At 53.5% G+C, this 16,384-nt stretch overlaps 3 protein-coding genes and 1 long non-coding RNA gene across 5 annotated transcripts in view; all 4 read right to left on the reverse strand.

Annotated features, from left to right (window-relative positions):
• Window positions 1-4,096, reverse strand: part of CTSA (cathepsin A) — a 29,723-nt gene extending 25,627 nt beyond the window's left edge. The window contains exon 1 of the mRNA XM_083447505.1: window positions 4,087-4,096. The gene's annotated coding sequence lies outside the window, so the exon portion shown is untranslated. The remainder of the gene's footprint in view (window positions 1-4,086) is intronic.
• ZSWIM1 (zinc finger SWIM-type containing 1) lies at window positions 363-4,320 on the reverse strand. 2 transcript variants are annotated; one of them, XM_083447475.1, is made up of 3 exons: window positions 4,220-4,320; window positions 809-2,513; window positions 363-729 (listed from the first exon to the last, which is right to left on the reverse strand). In XM_083447475.1, exon 2 carries the CDS (start codon window positions 2,380-2,382, stop codon window positions 853-855), a length of 1,530 nt encoding a protein of 509 aa, XP_083303601.1. In that variant the 5' UTR covers window positions 2,383-2,513; window positions 4,220-4,320; the 3' UTR covers window positions 363-729; window positions 809-852. The 2 variants fall into 2 exon arrangements, with proteins under 2 accessions (XP_083303601.1, XP_083303600.1); XM_083447474.1 differs by lacking the exon at window positions 4,220-4,320 and adding an exon at window positions 2,634-3,279 and having other exon boundaries at window positions 363-2,513.
• A 2,517-nt stretch (window positions 4,321-6,837) lies between these two features.
• LOC310680500 lies at window positions 6,838-7,597 on the reverse strand. Its single transcript, XR_014512816.1, has 2 exons — window positions 7,255-7,597; window positions 6,838-7,102 (listed from the first exon to the last, which is right to left on the reverse strand). It is a non-coding gene; the product is annotated as an uncharacterized lncRNA (long non-coding RNA).
• Window positions 7,598-12,498: 4,901 nt separating this feature from the next.
• Window positions 12,499-16,055, reverse strand: ZSWIM3 (zinc finger SWIM-type containing 3). The gene is made up of 2 exons (XM_083444676.1): window positions 15,718-16,055; window positions 12,499-15,411 (listed from the first exon to the last, which is right to left on the reverse strand). The coding sequence occupies exons 1-2, from the start codon at window positions 15,870-15,872 to the stop codon at window positions 13,341-13,343; spliced, it is 2,226 nt and encodes a 741-aa protein (XP_083300802.1). The 5' UTR covers window positions 15,873-16,055; the 3' UTR covers window positions 12,499-13,340.
• Window positions 16,056-16,384: the final 329 nt, after the last annotated feature.

A 16,384-nucleotide genomic window follows, 5' to 3' on the forward strand; every position in this document is an offset into this window, starting at 1 on the left:
CTGCTTCTGTAAGCAGGTTGCTGGCCAGATCCTCTGAACAGCTGTCTGGATTGGACCCCAGGCAGCCCTTCATTCCCATTCCCACACCACCACAGGGGTTACCCAGCCAGGCTCCTTGGGACCAAGTGGGAGGGATAACCCAGCTCTCCGCATGACACCCCAAATGGAAGCTGCTTCCTGGAGCTCTTGCCCCTCTCGTGTCTTTCATGTCACCAGTGTTTCCAGTCTGACACAACGCCCACAGAGCGCTTCCACTGAGCCCGGTACCAGCCGCCTGGCAGAGAAGCCACAGCAGAGAAGCCCTGCCCTGTTTCCTAATGAGATTTTGACTGGTATTTAAAGGCTGAGGTTGAGAAACGACAAACAGGAAAGACTTGTTTATTGACGACATTTACGAAAGAGAAGTCCTGCTCTGGCTGGGTGCAGGGGGGGCCCTTTCAATAAACAAGGGGGGGGAGGGAGAGGGGAAAAGGACTTGGGGGACACACCTGGTCCCCTTTGACATGGAGAACCAGACATGCTGGCGGGGTTAAAACCAACTGACTTAGGGGAATAGAAATGCAGAGAGACGACGAGGGGGTGGACTTCACGGGACTGTAGGTCATGTCAGGCACCCCTGAGCCGCCACTGAGTTGCCGGCAAAGTCTCAGACAAGAACACAGGTTTGCAGTTGCGCAGTCTTGGGCTGCTCATCAAAGCTCCCTCCACAAAGGAGGAGCCCCACAGACACTCGGAGCTGAATGAAATGTTAACCTCAAGTCTCTGGCACTTCCGAGGAGAGCCCTGCTAGGAGGCTGCTCCCCCAGACCACCCAGCCCAAGGGTCTGCTCCCAGTAGCGCCCCTGAGCCTAATTACAACTTCACCTGCACGTAGGGCCCAATCCAGCTGTCGGCCAGCTCGCGGAGGGTGCTGTACCTGCGATCAAACTCCTCGTGACTGCACTGGCTCAGAAGCCGGCTGATCTCCGCAGTGAGAAACGACACAGCCAGGTACTTGTCCAACAACTTGTCCCACGAGCAACTCAGGACCTCCAGCAGCCCATCAGAACTGCTCTGTCCCTCTTGGGATGTGCTGCTTCCCTTGCGCCACCGCGCTGGGATCCTGCCGGGCTCCAAATCCTTCCCTTCGGAGTTCAGCACAGCCAGGACGTGCCGGCAGGGCAGCTGGAAGGTCTGGCTGAAGTGGCAGGTGCAGCTGCTGAGACCCTTGTGGCGCACGGCCTGGGCGTCTTCCAGGATCTGTACGCTGGCAACCTCTCCATTGTTTCCCATCAACTGCGCAGAGCCCTGGACAACCGCAAACTCGTTCAAGCACAGCCTGGCCGCCGGCTCTGTGCAGATGTCGCTCAAGGACTGCTTGATCCGCTCCTCAGCCTCTCTGGAAGTCGCCTCTGCCTCCTCCTCGCGAGCCGATTCTTCAGCAGCAACCCCTGCCGCCGGCTTCAGGGGAGTCGGCGCGGCGGTCGGAGCAGAATCCCTTGGAAGCAGAAACCTCTGAGAGTTTGCAGCAGAGGAGCGAAGCACCAGCAGGTTCTGGATGGAGGAGCCGTTCTCACCGAGCAAAGGGCCTGGGCCTGGCGCAGACTCCGCGGAGCTCTTCTGGACAACCTTCTGGAAAGTCTTTGCTATTTTGGTGATGCAGGTCTCCAGGGATGGTCCTATGCAGAAGATCTGGCTTAAGCTGTGCGTGAGCATCTCCAGATCTTTGAAATACTGGCTGCACTGGCCCCAGGTCCGCCAGCGGTGAAAGGCCCAGATCTTCTCGTTGAGCAGCCACTCTTTGTGGAGCTGGGGCAAGCGGTTGGGCTTCACAAAGCCACACAGGATGGTGTACAGCTTCCTCAAGTTGCTCTCGCTGGGGGCGCACATGGCGTTCCTCAAGGCACTCAGAACCAGCCTTTCCGCGTGGGCTTCCAGCGAGACCTGCTGGATCTTGTGTTGCAAGTGTTTGCATATGTGGAAGACGGACAGCTGGACGTCCGCAGAGGGGAACGCTTCCGACAGCGCCGGCAGCCACCGGAAGCGCGGGTCAACCAGGAAGGTCTTGATCTGCTTCCATTCGGGGTTGAAGGCCTTGAAGGTGCGGTACATCTGAGCCAGGCCTTCCGCCGACTCCCTGGTGGGGACTGCGAAGTGGATCACCTTGGTCATCTCCCCTTCCAGCTGCATGAAAGGCTGGTCCACCATGAAGGTGTAGAGGGCCTTGCCCCATGGGTTGTGGGTTCGATGAATGAGCACAACCTCAGGGTGCTGCAAGAAGACGTCCCTCATTTGGCTGGTCTGAAAGCTGATGGACTCCAGCTGGGAGCTTTTGTACACCTGGTAAGCCACCAGCAAGCCGCAGTCAAAGCTCAAGAGCTCCTTCACAGTTTCCAGGGCCATCGTGGGCTCTCTTCCTGAACGTCTGCCTTGGAGAGCTTTTCCCAGGGATGCCTGCCAGGGAAAGAGTTCAAGTTTCTGCTGCTCTTACACTGGGGTCAAGAATGGCCAAGGTTTGTCTCAGACCGAAGGACCTAGAGTGAAAGAAAAGGGTGAAGCCAAGTCAGTTCTCCCGATTGGTGGTTCTGTTTTGGTGTGTAAAGGGATCTTCTTATGAGAGCTAGAAGGTGACAAATTCAATATTTTTAACCCACCAAAGAGAGTGAAGATGCTGTACCAGTAGCAATGGAAAAGGAACATTGTGTGGGATTTTTTTAAATGGAGTCCATGGTGTTTCCCATTGTTTTTTTTAAAAAATGTATTTTTAGAGTCAAGCTTCACATCTATATTTTTCAGTGTGTTCTACAAATGTGGCTTACAAAGAGTTTTGGTTTACACAAAGCAGTTGGATCTGGTTAACAAAAAACCACACAGAGCCAGGAGGCAGCCCAGTTAGGTCAACTTGTTCTCCCAATGACATCAGAGGCACTGAGGCGCAACGGGAAGGTGGAGAAAATGTCACCAGGGCCTCATCTATTTCTCCTGCTGAAATACAAAGCTGCTTAGGCAGCCCCTTCAGTTAGGCTATTTATCTGTTTATTTGCAAGGCTAAGCGTTTTTTTATTTTACATATATGAAAGTTTGGGAGCTATACAGAAGAGAGTGTAGCCTCCTGCACAGAAACTGAAAAAAACAGTGGCATCACACGACTCTATTCTATGAAGCAGCACCAAGCAGCATTTGACTGCCTGGGCGCAACTCTACCAAGAGCCACTTCCACACATCCTCCTGCGCCACAAACGGCAGCCAAGTGCCTTCTGCCGCGACACGAGGGCAATGTGCACAAGGGGCTTGGCTGCAGCCCAGTGGGAAAAGCGGGTGCGCAGGAGGCCCCGGCTTTGGCCCCAGGGGGGGCTGGGTGGGGATAAAGGCCCCCGGAAGGCCAGCTTCCTAGGCTCTGACTTAGAACCTGATCTTTACTACTCTCTGAATTGGTCTGTGGCTTCAGGACAAGCCAAAGCAACTTCGGATGTAGGGCCCACCAAGCAGGCCAGTGCTGCTGCCACAGAGGCATTAAAAGCAAGGGGGGCCCGGGGGGGTGTTTTTAAGCTGCTGCCCTTTCCTCTTCGAGGTGATTTCTCAAGGTGGGCATCCACAGCAGCGAGCAGAGGAGGAATTCAGTCAGGGAGGAGCACAGAGAGGAGGAGGAGGAGAAGCAGAGGAAGAAGAAGAAGGAAGAAGCAGAAGAGAAAAGAAGCAGCAGAAGGAGAAGAAGAAAAAGAAGCAGAAGAAGCAAAAGGAGAAGAGGAAGAAGGAGAAGAAGAGAAAAGAAAAAGCAGAAGCAGGAGAAATAGGAGAAGGTGGAGAAGAAGAAGAAAGAAGCAGAGGAAGCAGAAAAGGAGGAGGAGGAGCAAAAGAAACAGAATAATAAGGAAGAAGCAGAAGCAGAAGCAGGAAAATGCAGAAGAAGCAGAAGGAGGAGGAGGAGGAGAAAGATGCAGAAGCAGCCGAAAAGAAGCAGCAGCGAAAGAGGAGGAGGAGAAACTGAAGCAGCCTCTCCCTGGCGCACCCGCGAAGCCCGGCTCCTCCTCCTCCCCCTCCGCCCCTCCCTCTCCTTCCCCGGCTGCAACGGAGCCTGTCTCCCCCGGCCGGCCTCTGCAGCCCCACGGGCGGGAGAGGCGGCCGGACTCGGGCCCCCAAGCGGCGTCCGCCCAGCGCAGCCCCTCGGCCCCCTCGCTCCGCCCCCAGGACTAGCGCCTTGGCTCTAGTCTGAGACCCCTCCCTCCCGCTGTCCCCTCACCGTCCCCGGGCGCCGCCATCTTGCCGCCTCCTCCTCCTCCGTCGCTCTCGCCAGGCCCCGCCCCTCGACACCAAGCGCGCCATTGCGCCGTCGCCAAGGAAACGCGTGACGTTCGGGGCTCTGCCGGGCGAGGGGCGGGCCCGCGGCGCTCACGTGACCCTCCCGCCATTCCTGCCGCGCGGCGGGCGGCCCGGCAGGGGGCGCTGTGGCGGCGCTCATTGAGTTCTTGGTCATGGCAGACATAGGCCAACTCGGCCCTCCAGCTGTTTGGGGACTACAACTCCCATCATCCCTAGCTAAGAGGACCAGTGCTCAGGGATGATGGGAGTTGTAGTCCCAAAACAGCTGGAGGGCCAAGTTTGCCTATGTCTGATTCATGATTTTCTTTATGCAATGGGCATCGTGCCCTCCGGCTGGAGATCTCAGGGCGGGATAGGCACGAAATGCAGGGGGGGAGCAAGGGTGAGAGCAAGCCCCCCAACACATGTCAAAGGGATCAAGTGGGATCTTGCTCCCCATCCCAGAGGAATGGCAAGGAAGGCTCCACGCTAGGCTGCCTCGGGAGCTGAGATGCCTGCATTGCACAGGGTTGGACTAGATGACCCTGGGACCCCTCCCGACTCCACCAGGCAAGGATTCTGCAAGTCCTCCTGCACACAATGCATAGTTAACCAGTGGAACACTCTGCTGCAGGAGTTGTCCCTCACCTTGGGACGCCTTAAAAAGAGGGTCTGGCCGGAGGAGGAGACAGCTGGATGCCTCTGAATACCAGTTGCTGGAACCCCCGGGAGGGGAGAGTCGCTTGTGGGCATCCCACGGGGGCATCCATCTCTGCCTTCAATCAGCTTGACACCAAGACGCAAGGAGTTACACAGGGAGTAGATGATATATCCTAAGGAACTGAAAAAGCCATAAATCCGTGAGATCTTTTCAGGCAAAATAATGTTAATGCTTTTTGGATCTCCTCTTCCAGCCTGGTTTTATCAGTTCTTTCATGACCATTCACAGTCTCTCACCTCTGTGTGTTATAAACAGGGCGTCCTCCTGGTTTTCTATTCAGTTTTAATTAAAATAATTCGAGGAATGAGTAGCTGACTCTAAGTCTACAACAGTTTGGAGCTGATTTCTGTCCCCAATCTGAGCATCCTTGGGTCTTTCTGGTGGGCTTAGTCTCCCCCCAATTGCTCTAGAAGGCAGACGCTTCTTCGGAACTTTTGTGGTTTGCTCTTCAACTCTTTCTTATTGAAAGAAAGGGAAACTAGCCACCAGATTGTAGTCTGGATGCTTTTACATCACTGCTTCACCGCCTTAGAAGACAGAGGTCAGCAAAAGACCTTCAGCCAGCCATCATTCTCCGGAAGCACCTCCAAGTGAGATTTTTCTTGTGCCTGAAGCTCTTTCCACATTCCTGAAGTTCTGTTCACCCTCTTGACACAGAAAATGTTTATTCCCTCTGTGAATTCTCTGATGCTGGTGGACGTGTGAGCCTGTGGGAAATCTCTTCCCGCATTCCAAGCACCAATATGGTTTCTCCCCTTTCTGAAATCTTTCATGGGAAGTGAGACTTTCCTTTGTTACAGAAATTACGGGGGAGGGGCACATCTTTAAAGTTGTTAAATGTTACAAATATTATGCATAAATATATCCTTTCGACTTGATAGCTCAGGGAAGTTACCTAGCTTTAACAATCATATAAAGTCAACTCCTTTGCCAGTTTCCTCCATTTCAACACTATTCTGCCCTTGGAAAAAGGGCTCTTTTCCCTGCCACCTCCCCAAGCATGAAGACATGTAGACACACCTCCTACCCCAGGAAGTGCCCAGAGATGACAATTGCTGAGCTGATTGTTGGCCAAGGAAAGCCTAATCCCATCACCGGACTTGCCAAGGGGTCCAGACATGCAAAGGAAGTTCTATTGTACTTTGGGTGGTGGGACTTCAGAGGTGTTTGCCTATGCTAATCTTATAAAAGGTAAAGGTAAAGGGACCCCTGATCATTAGGTCCAGTCGTGGGCGACTCTGGGGTTGCGGCGCTCATCTCGCTTTACTGGCCAAGGGAGCCAGCGTACAGCCGCTTCTGGCGAACCAGAGCAGCACACGGAAATGCTGTTTACCTTCTTGCCGGAGCGGTACCTATTTACCATATTTTTCGTTCTATAGGACGCACTTTTTCCCCTCCAAAAATTAAGGGGAAATGTGTGTGCGTCCTATAGAGCGAATGCAGGCTGCGCCGCTAAGCTGAAAGGCAGAACAGGGAGACGGAGCGCTGCGGAGGGCTCCGTCTTGCTGTTCTAGCTTGGGGACGACTGCGCGCAAAGCCTCTCCAGGAAAGCGGGGTGCGTTCACCCCGCTCTCCTGCAGAGGCTAGCAAGGCTGTCCCCAAGCCAGAACAGCGAGACGGAGCCCTCCGCAGCGCTCCGTCTCCCTGTTCTGCCTTTCAGCTTATTATTATTACAATTTCATAACATGCAGATAAAAACATATGTTGAGAAACCAGAGATAGGATCTGAGGAAGTCGCAGGGAGGGATTGGGAGGGTGGTTATATGTTCAGGGGAGGAGGGGGGAAATGGGGGGAACAATGTCGATGGTGTATTTTTGTTAAAATTATTGTGTTGAAATTCTTAATAAAAATATTTATTTTTTAAAAGAAGTCCTTGTCACCCCATCCTCGGGGCTCAAAATTCCTCTTTGAACCTCTTGCGCAATAAACTTTGGTCTACAGCTATTTGCTCCGGTTGGTGGCTGGACTCCTCCTTCATTCCGCAGGGACCAGCGGGCTCTGCCCGACCAGCTGGGGGACTGAGCAGCCTCACACCTAGATTTTTCTGTAACACCTTCTGTGAGAGCTCTGCCCTGACTACATGTCTTCAAGGATGATGTCATCTGGATGGAAGAGAATGGAAAGGAGAGTCAGTCCGGCCAGGTGGGAAAGGCCTGCCGGGCAGGGAGCAGGTCCTGCGGGACTCCCAGCAAGAAAACCTGGGAGGCATGGACCCTGAAGCAAGAGTTCTCTGTCTCCAAGGTGTGGGGCTTACCTTTTTTGGGTCTCCGCCGGAAGCAGGCCAGGTCTGGCTGAATTACTGTCATCTGCAAAGACAAATCCAGGTCAGATGATACTACGAAATCCACCCTGAATGGGTGCAAGAGAGCACAGGAGCAGCCCCAAGCCAGGGAGGACGGGCCTCCCTCTGCCTTGGGCCCAATCCCTTGTCCCAGAGGACCTCCCCGGGCAGCAGCAGCAGCAGGAAAGGGGGCAGGAAAAGCCTCTGGCCTCATCCTGGCCCCCAGGGACACACAGCGCAACATCTGCGACAAAGGTCGCTGGGGGGGGGGGTGCTCTTGCGAGGATGGAAGCAACCAGAGAAATGAAGTGAAGAAGGCGAGGTACTTACTCTGAGTTGGGGGAAACTCCGCGCCATGGCCAGAAGCAGAGAAATGCAGCCGGCCGCTAGTGTTTGAGCCTCCATGGTTTCGCCAAGAGCGTATCCTCGGAGGTCCTGCGGGAGGAAAGAGAGGGGCCAAAGCAGCAGGGCACGTGTTATGTACTGGGGCAGGGATGTGCAACCTCAGCAGAACTGCAAAGAGAAGGGCATGGGAAGAGGTGAGTCTGTCCCTGAGCCCCTGGCAAGGCTATTCCAAGAGTTTTCTCCTGGTTCCAAGTCCTACTACAGGGGAGGGACACCCCAGGCCTTGGGGGCCAATCCCAGCCTCCTTCCCCCAGAACATGGCTTCCCAGGGAAGATGCCCCACCAGCTGACAACTGCCCCCCAGCCCAGCCCCCTGCTTCCTTCATTGGACCCCACAAAACAGGTTGGCTGCCGCTGGGGGTGGGTGGGTTTCCAGCCACTGACCCAGATGGACCTTGGGTCGGATCTAGCCATCTGGCTCTTTGCATCTTGATGTTTGATGTTGACATTTCCATTCCACCTTAAGAACAGACATGGGAGTGTCTGTTTACTTACATTCCAGCACAGGTTGCTGGGAACTTCCATTGTGTATTGCTTCTGCTGTTGTCTCTGAGACGACATGTAAGAGCGACGACATGTTTATTTGTCCTGATTTATGATTAATAAATCTGTAGTTCTACAAGCCTCATGCCAAAATACTTCTACAAGCCTCACGCCTATTCTGTGTGCGCAGTTCAATCTGCTGATAATGTGCCCTGGCTGAGTAAGCCTGGGTCACTGGTTTATGTTGGACCAGAGGTGATGGTCTTTGTCACAGGCTGCTGGAAGGAGATGGCCCAGCTGGGGCTAGCCTCCTGGCCTCCTGGCCCTCTGCACACCTACACTTTTGTCTAGCTGCCCCCCATGCCCATTCCTGCCCTCCTCTGTCCCCCAAAGGAGGGCCACTTGCTCACCTGGCTCCACAGGCTGCTCCAGGGCTTGTTGGGGGGCCACCCTGTTGCAGCGTCTGAACAGACGCCTTAAGCACCTGATCCTAGAAGAGTCGAGCAGAGAGAGCGACTCAGAAGCCTGCAGCCCCAACTGCCTGATTTTCATCTTCCAAAGCAACTACTCTATTCCAAACTTGAAAATGGGAAGCATAATGCTCGTGGTCAACAAAAGAGGTTTAAAGACTCTCTCAAGGCCAATCTAAAAACATGTAGCATAAACACCAACGGCTGGGAAATACTGGCCTGTGAGAGCTCCAGCTGGAGCCTTTTCCAAAGGTGTTGTGGGCTTTGAAGACCCTCGAACTCAGGGCGCAAGGGAGAAACGTGCTAAGAGGAAGGCACACTTGGCAAACCCTCACTGGGATCAACTCTCGCCCAGAAACCTATGTCCCCACTGTGGAAGACAATCCTCCTCGGCTATGAGGGATCACAAAAGAAGAAGAGGAAGAAGAAATAGTCTTTTGTGTCTTGTTCAAGTTTGCCTAGTATCTGGTTGTAGCACTTGCCTACTCTTGCAGTGGGAAAAGCTTCAAAGATTCCTATAAAAGCAATCCAACCTCGGATCGACACCGTTCCAATGCTGTTCTGCTCCGAAGGAAGAGGGCTCCCAGAGGAGGCACTTGGGATCATAGCTGTCAAAGTTTCCCTTTTTTTAAGGGAAATTCCCTTATTCCGAATAGGATTCCTCGCAAGAAAAGGGAAAAGTTGACAGCTACGCTTGGGATATGGCTTGGGGCAGCCCTGATCCCCGAAGCAGGAGACCACGTCCACAGCAAGGCTTCCACTTGGGTGAGAATCGCTGCCATCCTGGTCTCTGAGGGCCAGACAGGTTGCCATCTCAAGGACAAGAGTGGACCCAACCTCCATGGACGGGGGACTTGGCCAGGACAAGAGCAGGGACTCAGCTGGGCTGGGAAACAGGAACATGTCTCTATTTCCCTTTGATTTAGTCAATGGGTGTAAGGTGGAGGTCAAGGCAGGGACAGGGGCACACCTGAGAGTCAGGTTTCCGCCAGAAAAACCCTCCTAGTTTGTGACACAGATGTGATGCACGTAGGACGTTGTGGGTAAAATGGGCTTCTTTCTGCTTCTTCCTTGTTGCAGTTGGAAGTCCTGTCGCAACAGTTCATTGGATAAAGACCAGAGAGCCAAGACTCTGCGGGGGACCCCAGGACTCACCCCCCCAGGAGTCGAAGAGAAAGGAAGGAATGCTACTTACAGCCTGCCCATTTCCTCCACGAAAAAGTCCCACCCTCCTCTCTAAACTAGTTAACTATCTAAAATGCCCACCCAAGCCTAACTCTCACCCCACCCAACCCCAACCCTAAACCTAACCCCAACTACTCCTCTACAAACAAAATAAATATATACAAAATAGGCACAGGTGTGCACTAAATAAAAACAAAAAACAAAAACAAAAATCATAAAATGAAGAAGAAAAAGTAAAGTAAAAAAGTGTTAAAATAAAGGAGTAAAATAATAAATCAACGGATTATTAAAAACGCGTGAGGTAAACGGTGGAAGTCTTTTTTTTAAAAAAAAACACGCTTTATTTACGGTAGATAAGGACAAGATGAAATTATACAATTGAATATAAATATAGAAGGGAAACGGCTATGTATTGTGAGTACTTATATACTTTTTAAAATTTTCACCTATGATCTTTTTCTTTTACTATTTATTCTTTCTTTGCTCTTTTTTTCTTTTTTCTGATATCATTCATTTCACTGCTTTATTGTGAATAGCATTTTATAGAAGTATAAATAACTGTAAATATGAAAAGAGACAAAATATTCTCTAATTTTTTCCCCTTGGTTAGATGTATTTTCTTTTTCTTTTGTATTTTCTCTTGTTGTGAATATGTATGTTTTCTAATTTGTACTTAATAAAAATATTATTGTAAAACAATAATAATAATAAATCAAATCAAAATAAAATAAATCAAATGAATCCAATAAAAGTCATAAATCAAATCAAAATCAAAATAACAAAGCAAACTCCTCTCCTAATCGCCACCAGCTGCCCCTAACTCCTGTCTCTCTCCTGGCCTCACTGCTAACCCACAATGTCACCTGCAAGCGGTTGGCTTTTAGAGAAGCAAGAGAGGTCACAAAGGAGGGCGGGTCCTGGTCACCATGGCAACCCACCTCCTCTCTCAGATCTCAGCTGGGCTGCGTCTTCCTTTCGCCTCCTTCTGCCCCAAGGGAGACCATCCCCACATCCTTCCAGGCAGGCTAGGGGTCTCCATAGCGCAGGACTGGACCATTGGCTTGGCATGCAGGTCTCCAAGATGGCGGTGCGTGCAGATGCTGCAGCTGAGAGCTCCCTGGAGGGGAGTCAGGGTTTGTTAGGACAAATTATTTATTTTAAAATGGGGTATCAGAGTTTTTAGGGGGCTAACCAGGTTGGGATAGATGGGATAGCAGGCTTGTTGGTTTTTGAATGTCTGATGTAGATTTTTCAATTTCGTCGTTCTGTATGGGACAATGACAATAAAGATTATCGTATCGTAAGTGTGTGTGTGTCTCAGCAAACTCCAAAGAGCCTTCTGGTGCTCATGATTCTGAGCCAAACAGCCCTTCCTTTCAAGCAGCTCAGAGAAGGAGCTTCCTCACAGCCTTCTCACAGCCTTCGAGCAACAAAGCCGCTTCTGTGTGTGTCATTCTTCAGAGTCACGCCACGGACCCCCAGCATGAAGCTGCGATTTGCAGAGCACAATTTGGGCACCTCTGGCACGCACCAACTGGCAGTGGCTGCCCAGGATTTCAGATGGGTGTGGGGTGTGTGTGTTTGTCTCCCAGCTCTCTGTCTAGATACTGTGGGTTCCTTTGGGAGGGGTATAAATTAGAGAAATAACAGTGAACCAGCCTGTGCTCTGCCCACCATTTATAGCCCTTCGCCATTAAGGCGGAAATGTCCTGGAAGGTGTGCAGAGGGCGACCAAGGTGGTCAAGGGTCTGGAAACCAAGCCTGATGAGGAATGGTTGAGGCAGTTGGGTGTGCTTAGGCTAGAGATGACTGAGGGGAGATGTGGTAGCCACCTTCAAAGGTCACGTGGAAGAGGGAGCACAATCGATTGGTATAAGGGGCAACCTCTAAAAGTCCAGGCGACTAGAAATGCGATGTTCAGAACTGAACTCCGAAGAAGGGCTGAACTGCTGCTGAGCAGAGAGGAAGGCTCTCAGCACAAGGTGTGAGGACAGTCTCCTCTGTCACTTCCCTATTCTTCAGGCGTTCCTTTACGCCACTTGAGAAGAGGGGGCTTATGTATTTCCCCACACCTCTGCTTGACACTGGGTGCCCCAACCACCTTCCCCTGGCAAACACAAGTGGAAACCCAAGGTGGGTGGGTGAAATATAGCTCTTAAAGGTGCAATTCAGAGCAGAGAAGCTGCGAGTTTCCAGGTCATGTGGCCAGCATGACTAAGCTGCTTCTGGCGAACCAGAGCAGCGCGCGGAAATGCCGTTTACCTTCCTGCCGGAGTGGTACCTATTTATCTACTTTCACTTTGACGTGCTTTCGAACTGCTAGGTTGGCAGGAGCAGGGACCGAGCAACAGGAGCTCACCCCATCGCGGGGATTTGAACCGCCGACCTTCTGATCGGCAAGTCCTAGGCTCTGTGGTTTAACCCACAGCGCAGTAGTTTAGGCCTTTAACTGGACTGTGAGTCTTAAATGAAAAGCCTTTGCTCTGTTGCACCAGCTTTCTGAACTAATTAGCTTCCCAAAAGGCATAGAGAGAAACAGTGCGCTTCACAAACCCACTTTTGGAGTTCTGCTCGGAGTATTGGCTTCAAAGATATCTTGGCCACCTGGTCTTTTGTTTTGCTTTTTAACAGCAAACAGAGAGGAGAGAATTGAAACACAAGGCAAACTGAAAAGTACGTTCAGGTACCAAAGGAGGGCGGTCAGACTTTTATTTCCAACAATAAATTTGGTCTAAGTACATAGCAGCAAAACTAGTCCCTGCTGGGAGAGGCTTCCGGACACCAAAGAAAGAAACAACTCTGCATCACTTTTCCCTGCCGCTGAAGCCAGGCGGGGGGGCCCAGCCTCCACCCCAGAAGCATTACAGTAAAAATACAGCTAGAACCAAGACAGCAATTCTTTGCATGCATCAGGCCCAGAGAGTCACGTCACATTGAAGCAGCCAAACATGACTACCCCTGGAAGGTGGGCTCTCCTTCCTCGGAGGTCTTCAGCAGAGGTTGGACGGCCATCTGCCCTGGAGCTGAGATTCCTGCATAGCAGGAGGTAGGAGGTGATGGCCCTCGGGATTCCTTCCAACTCTTAAAATGACCTACGTTAAAGAAGAAGAAAAAACAAGGGAGACGGCAACGAGGAAGCAAGACGTGTGAGTCAAGAGCAACTGACAAAGGTTTGGCAAGGAAGATGCCCTGGAGAAGGCCACCCGTGTAAAGGAGACCTTCCCTGATTGTCAAGCCTGCAGCCGTGGGCTGCAAAACCTGGAGAATGCGTGTGTGCGTCAGTCAGTCAACGGGGACCTTTGTAGCATACAGGTCAGGAGGAATGGTTGTGCCCACCACCTGCATGCCAAGTCCTCATAAAGAGCAGCCACCAAAGGAGGACCAGAACAGAGTCTGCTTTCTTGTTGCAAAACTGAACAGCAACCCTGAGTTTCTTTAGCTGGGAAAAACCACAGTGGGCCGGGAACACAGTCAAGGTCGCCTCCAGTTGCTCACGACTCCAGGCTGGCGTGGATTTCAAGCCAGGGAAGTCTGGACGTCTTCAAGGGCTGGGCCGGGCGTTCCTGAAGTCACCTCAACTTCTTCCATCTCTTCCTTTTTCACCCAGAGAAAGGGGAGGTCTCCTACGTTCCGGACATTGAGGGGCTTCTTCTCCGGCCCCTCCCCCTCGCTCTGCAGCTCGCAACACTTAGTCCAGATGTTGACAATCATCTTGAGGGTGGAGGTGCGCTCCTCCAGCTCCTCCCCCTCGCTCTGCAGCAAGAGGTTGCCAAGTTCCTTGCTGAGAGACTGGATCTTGTCCCCCCGCTCCCCTGAGGCCGCCCCCACTGCCCCCAGCGGGCCTGCGGAGGGCTCTGTAAACTCGAGAAGGTTCTCCCCCAAGACGGAAAGGTGCTGGTACTCCTTCTGCCAGCGCTTGCCCACCATGGCTTCCCCCACCACCTCCCCGTTGGCCAGCAGCATGGACAGGATGTGGCGGCAGGGCAGCTGGTAGCGGCAGTGGAAGTAGCAGCTGCAGCTCTTGCCGTCCCTGCTGACCTGGTGGGTGTCCTCCAGCAGCTGCACCGTGGTCTTGTACCTGGCGTAGCTCAGGAGCTGGACGGACTTCTGCACCACGTCCCACTCGTTCAGACACAGCTGGTAGGCAACGTCCGTGCAGCTGTCCCGCAGGGCCGACAGCATGGTGGCAACAGGCTTGGCTGGGCTGTATTTGGTGAACTGCTTCGGAGGCTCCTCTGCTGCGCTCCCGGGCAATGGCTGCTGCTGCTGCTGCAAGGCGGCACTGGAGCTGCGTCTCACGGCGGGCCGGGCCAGGACTTTCAGCTCCTGCATGAGGCCGCTGCGGCTGTCCTCCGCCAGGCCCTGGGTCAGGTTCTCCAGGCCTTTGGTGTTGAAGCTGTCGGCGTACTCCACGAAGCGAAGGATGCTGGTCTCCAGCGACGGCTGGGTGCCAAAAAGCTGGGACAGCTTTTGAGCGACGAGGTCCAAGCTGTCGATGTAGGTGCTGCAGGAATGGAGGCCCTTTTTGGCGTGCATGTACCAGAGCATCTCGCAGGAGAACCAGTTAGTCCGCAGGTACTTGTACAAGTCCTGGTCCACCACGTGCCTCACCTGCTGGGACAAGGCGTCCAGGTTCGAGGTGGAGGTGGAGAAGACGGCGTCCTTCAGGGCCAGCTTGAAGTTGTACTTGAAGGAGAAAGACGCGTGAGACTCCTTCAGCTTCTTCTCCAGGAGCCGCACGGTGTGGTAGACGGAGAGGAGGACCTGTGCCGAAGGGAAGAGCTCCTGCAAACTGGCCCGGTGGAGGAAGGACATGTCCATGAAGACCACCTTGACCTTCTGCCACTCAGGGTTGAACTCCTTGAAGACGGAGAACATCTTCCGCGTGTTCTCCTGCGTGTCCTCCTTCAAGATGGCAAGGTGGACCAGCTTCCCCACCCTCTCCTTGCTCTCCACGAGGAACGCATACAGGACGTGGCCCCTCTTGCTCTGGACCCGGTGCAGCAGAAGGCTCTCGGGGAACTTGACAAAGAGGCTCCTCATCTTGCTGGTCTGGAAGTTTAGCCGCTCCAGGTCCTGGTCGCTCCCAACGCTGATGGAGGCCAAGGAGCCCATGTCCACCCGCAGAAAGTTTTTCATCACTTCGGCGACTTGGAGGAAAGCAGAGTTGGAGGAGCCATCTTCCCCTGCCTGAGGAGGAACCTCGGCTTCCTCGCGAGGGGAAGGCGGGAGCAGCGGAGGCTCGTCAGAGTCCACTTCGACCTCCACGCTCACATCGCTGTCCCTTTCACAGGCTTCTACCTCCGCTGGCTCCTCCCTGCGCAGCTTAGCTGGGGGGCTGCCGGGAGCTTTGGGGGGGCCAGGCAGCTTCGTCGCTGTCCTGGTCCCAGGTGGGGCATTGGAGCTGACCAAGGAAGCCTTGGACTCTGTGTGGACGTGGTTGCCATTCAGCTCACTGATCACCAGCCGGTCTATTTCCTCGTTGTATTGCAGGACGAAATACGCCGGGCACAAGCTGGCCTGCTGCTGCTTCCTCTTCTTGCCGGAGTCTCTCGACCGGGAGCAGCCAAACTTCACCTGCATAAACCTGGCGAGGAAAGAGGAAAGGGGATGTCAAGAGGGTCAAGAGGGGAATGTCAAGAGGGTCAGGCATTGCCCTGGCAGCCTAACTAATGGGATTATCAGGAGAATCAGTGAAATAATGCCACGGTTACCTGAGATTATCATCCTAGGATTATTGTAAGTGATTAGCGGTAGAATAAACCTACTGGACCATCAGCCCAACCCCTCATAACCGCAGCAGAAGTCCCTCCAAAAGGGATCTTAGACGCGGCAATTCTAAAAATGGCACCCCCCCTTCCCGCCCGAGAGGCTGAAGCGCAGGCCTCCTTACGTGACGTCCTCGCGGATGTTGGTCCCGTTCTTGCGGTTGTGGAAGCGGATGGAGACGCAGCTCCTCAAGCCGTACTGGAGCCGGTTCTCCTTCTTGTAGGTGCTGAAGCACTCCCGGAAGTCCTCATAGTTCTTGAAGCAGGAGCCCAGCTCCATGGCTGCCCAGGGCAAAGGGTCAGGATGCTACCCAGAGGCCCGGAGGAGCATCCCTCCCCTCAGGATAACTGGGGTGTGGGGGTTGGGGAGAAGGGAGCCCCCCCAGGCCCCTTTGCTGCCCCCCCCGAGGCCCCCTTCCCAACCCACCCAAAGGGAACAATGGTTTCCAATGAGGAGGGGTTAACCCCTTCCTGCCTGGAAACTCCCAAAACCCACCCAGTCCCACCCAAAGGGAATAAGGATTTCTCTCTTTTTCGTGTGGGGAAATAATGTTTTTTTTGGGAGGGGGCTTAACCCCTTCCTGCCTTCCCTCCCTCTGCCGTGAGCGTGCGACCCATTAACCCTTCCCGCGCCAGAGCCCCTCTCCCTCGCCTCTCCCCTCCTCCGCTCTCCCGCCCGGGCGGCCCCCGCTCCGCCCCGCTCTCTCTCCCCCTCCGGCTCCTTCCCTCCCGGCCGCCCGGCAGAAGGAGACCCGCTCGGCCCGCCGGCATCCCACAGGGGACGGAGCCCGC

This window comes from Podarcis tiliguerta (assembly GCF_965153285.1).
Source record: "Podarcis tiliguerta genome assembly, chromosome: 6".
In the NCBI taxonomy this organism is placed as follows: Eukaryota; Metazoa; Chordata; class Lepidosauria; order Squamata; family Lacertidae; genus Podarcis; species Podarcis tiliguerta.

Excerpts from the sequence above, each read along its gene's own strand:
- ZSWIM1 (XM_083447475.1), bottom strand. The coding sequence starts at position 2,382 with ATGGCCCTGGAAACTGTGAAGGAGCTCTTGAGCTTTGACTGCGGCTTG.
- ZSWIM3 (XM_083444676.1), bottom strand. The coding sequence starts at position 15,872 with ATGGAGCTGGGCTCCTGCTTCAAGAACTATGAGGACTTCCGGGAGTGC. Across the intron at positions 15,412-15,717 it reads AACATCCGCGAGGACGTCAC|GTTTATGCAGGTGAAGTTTG; the intron begins GTAAGGAGGCCT and ends TTTCCTCGCCAG.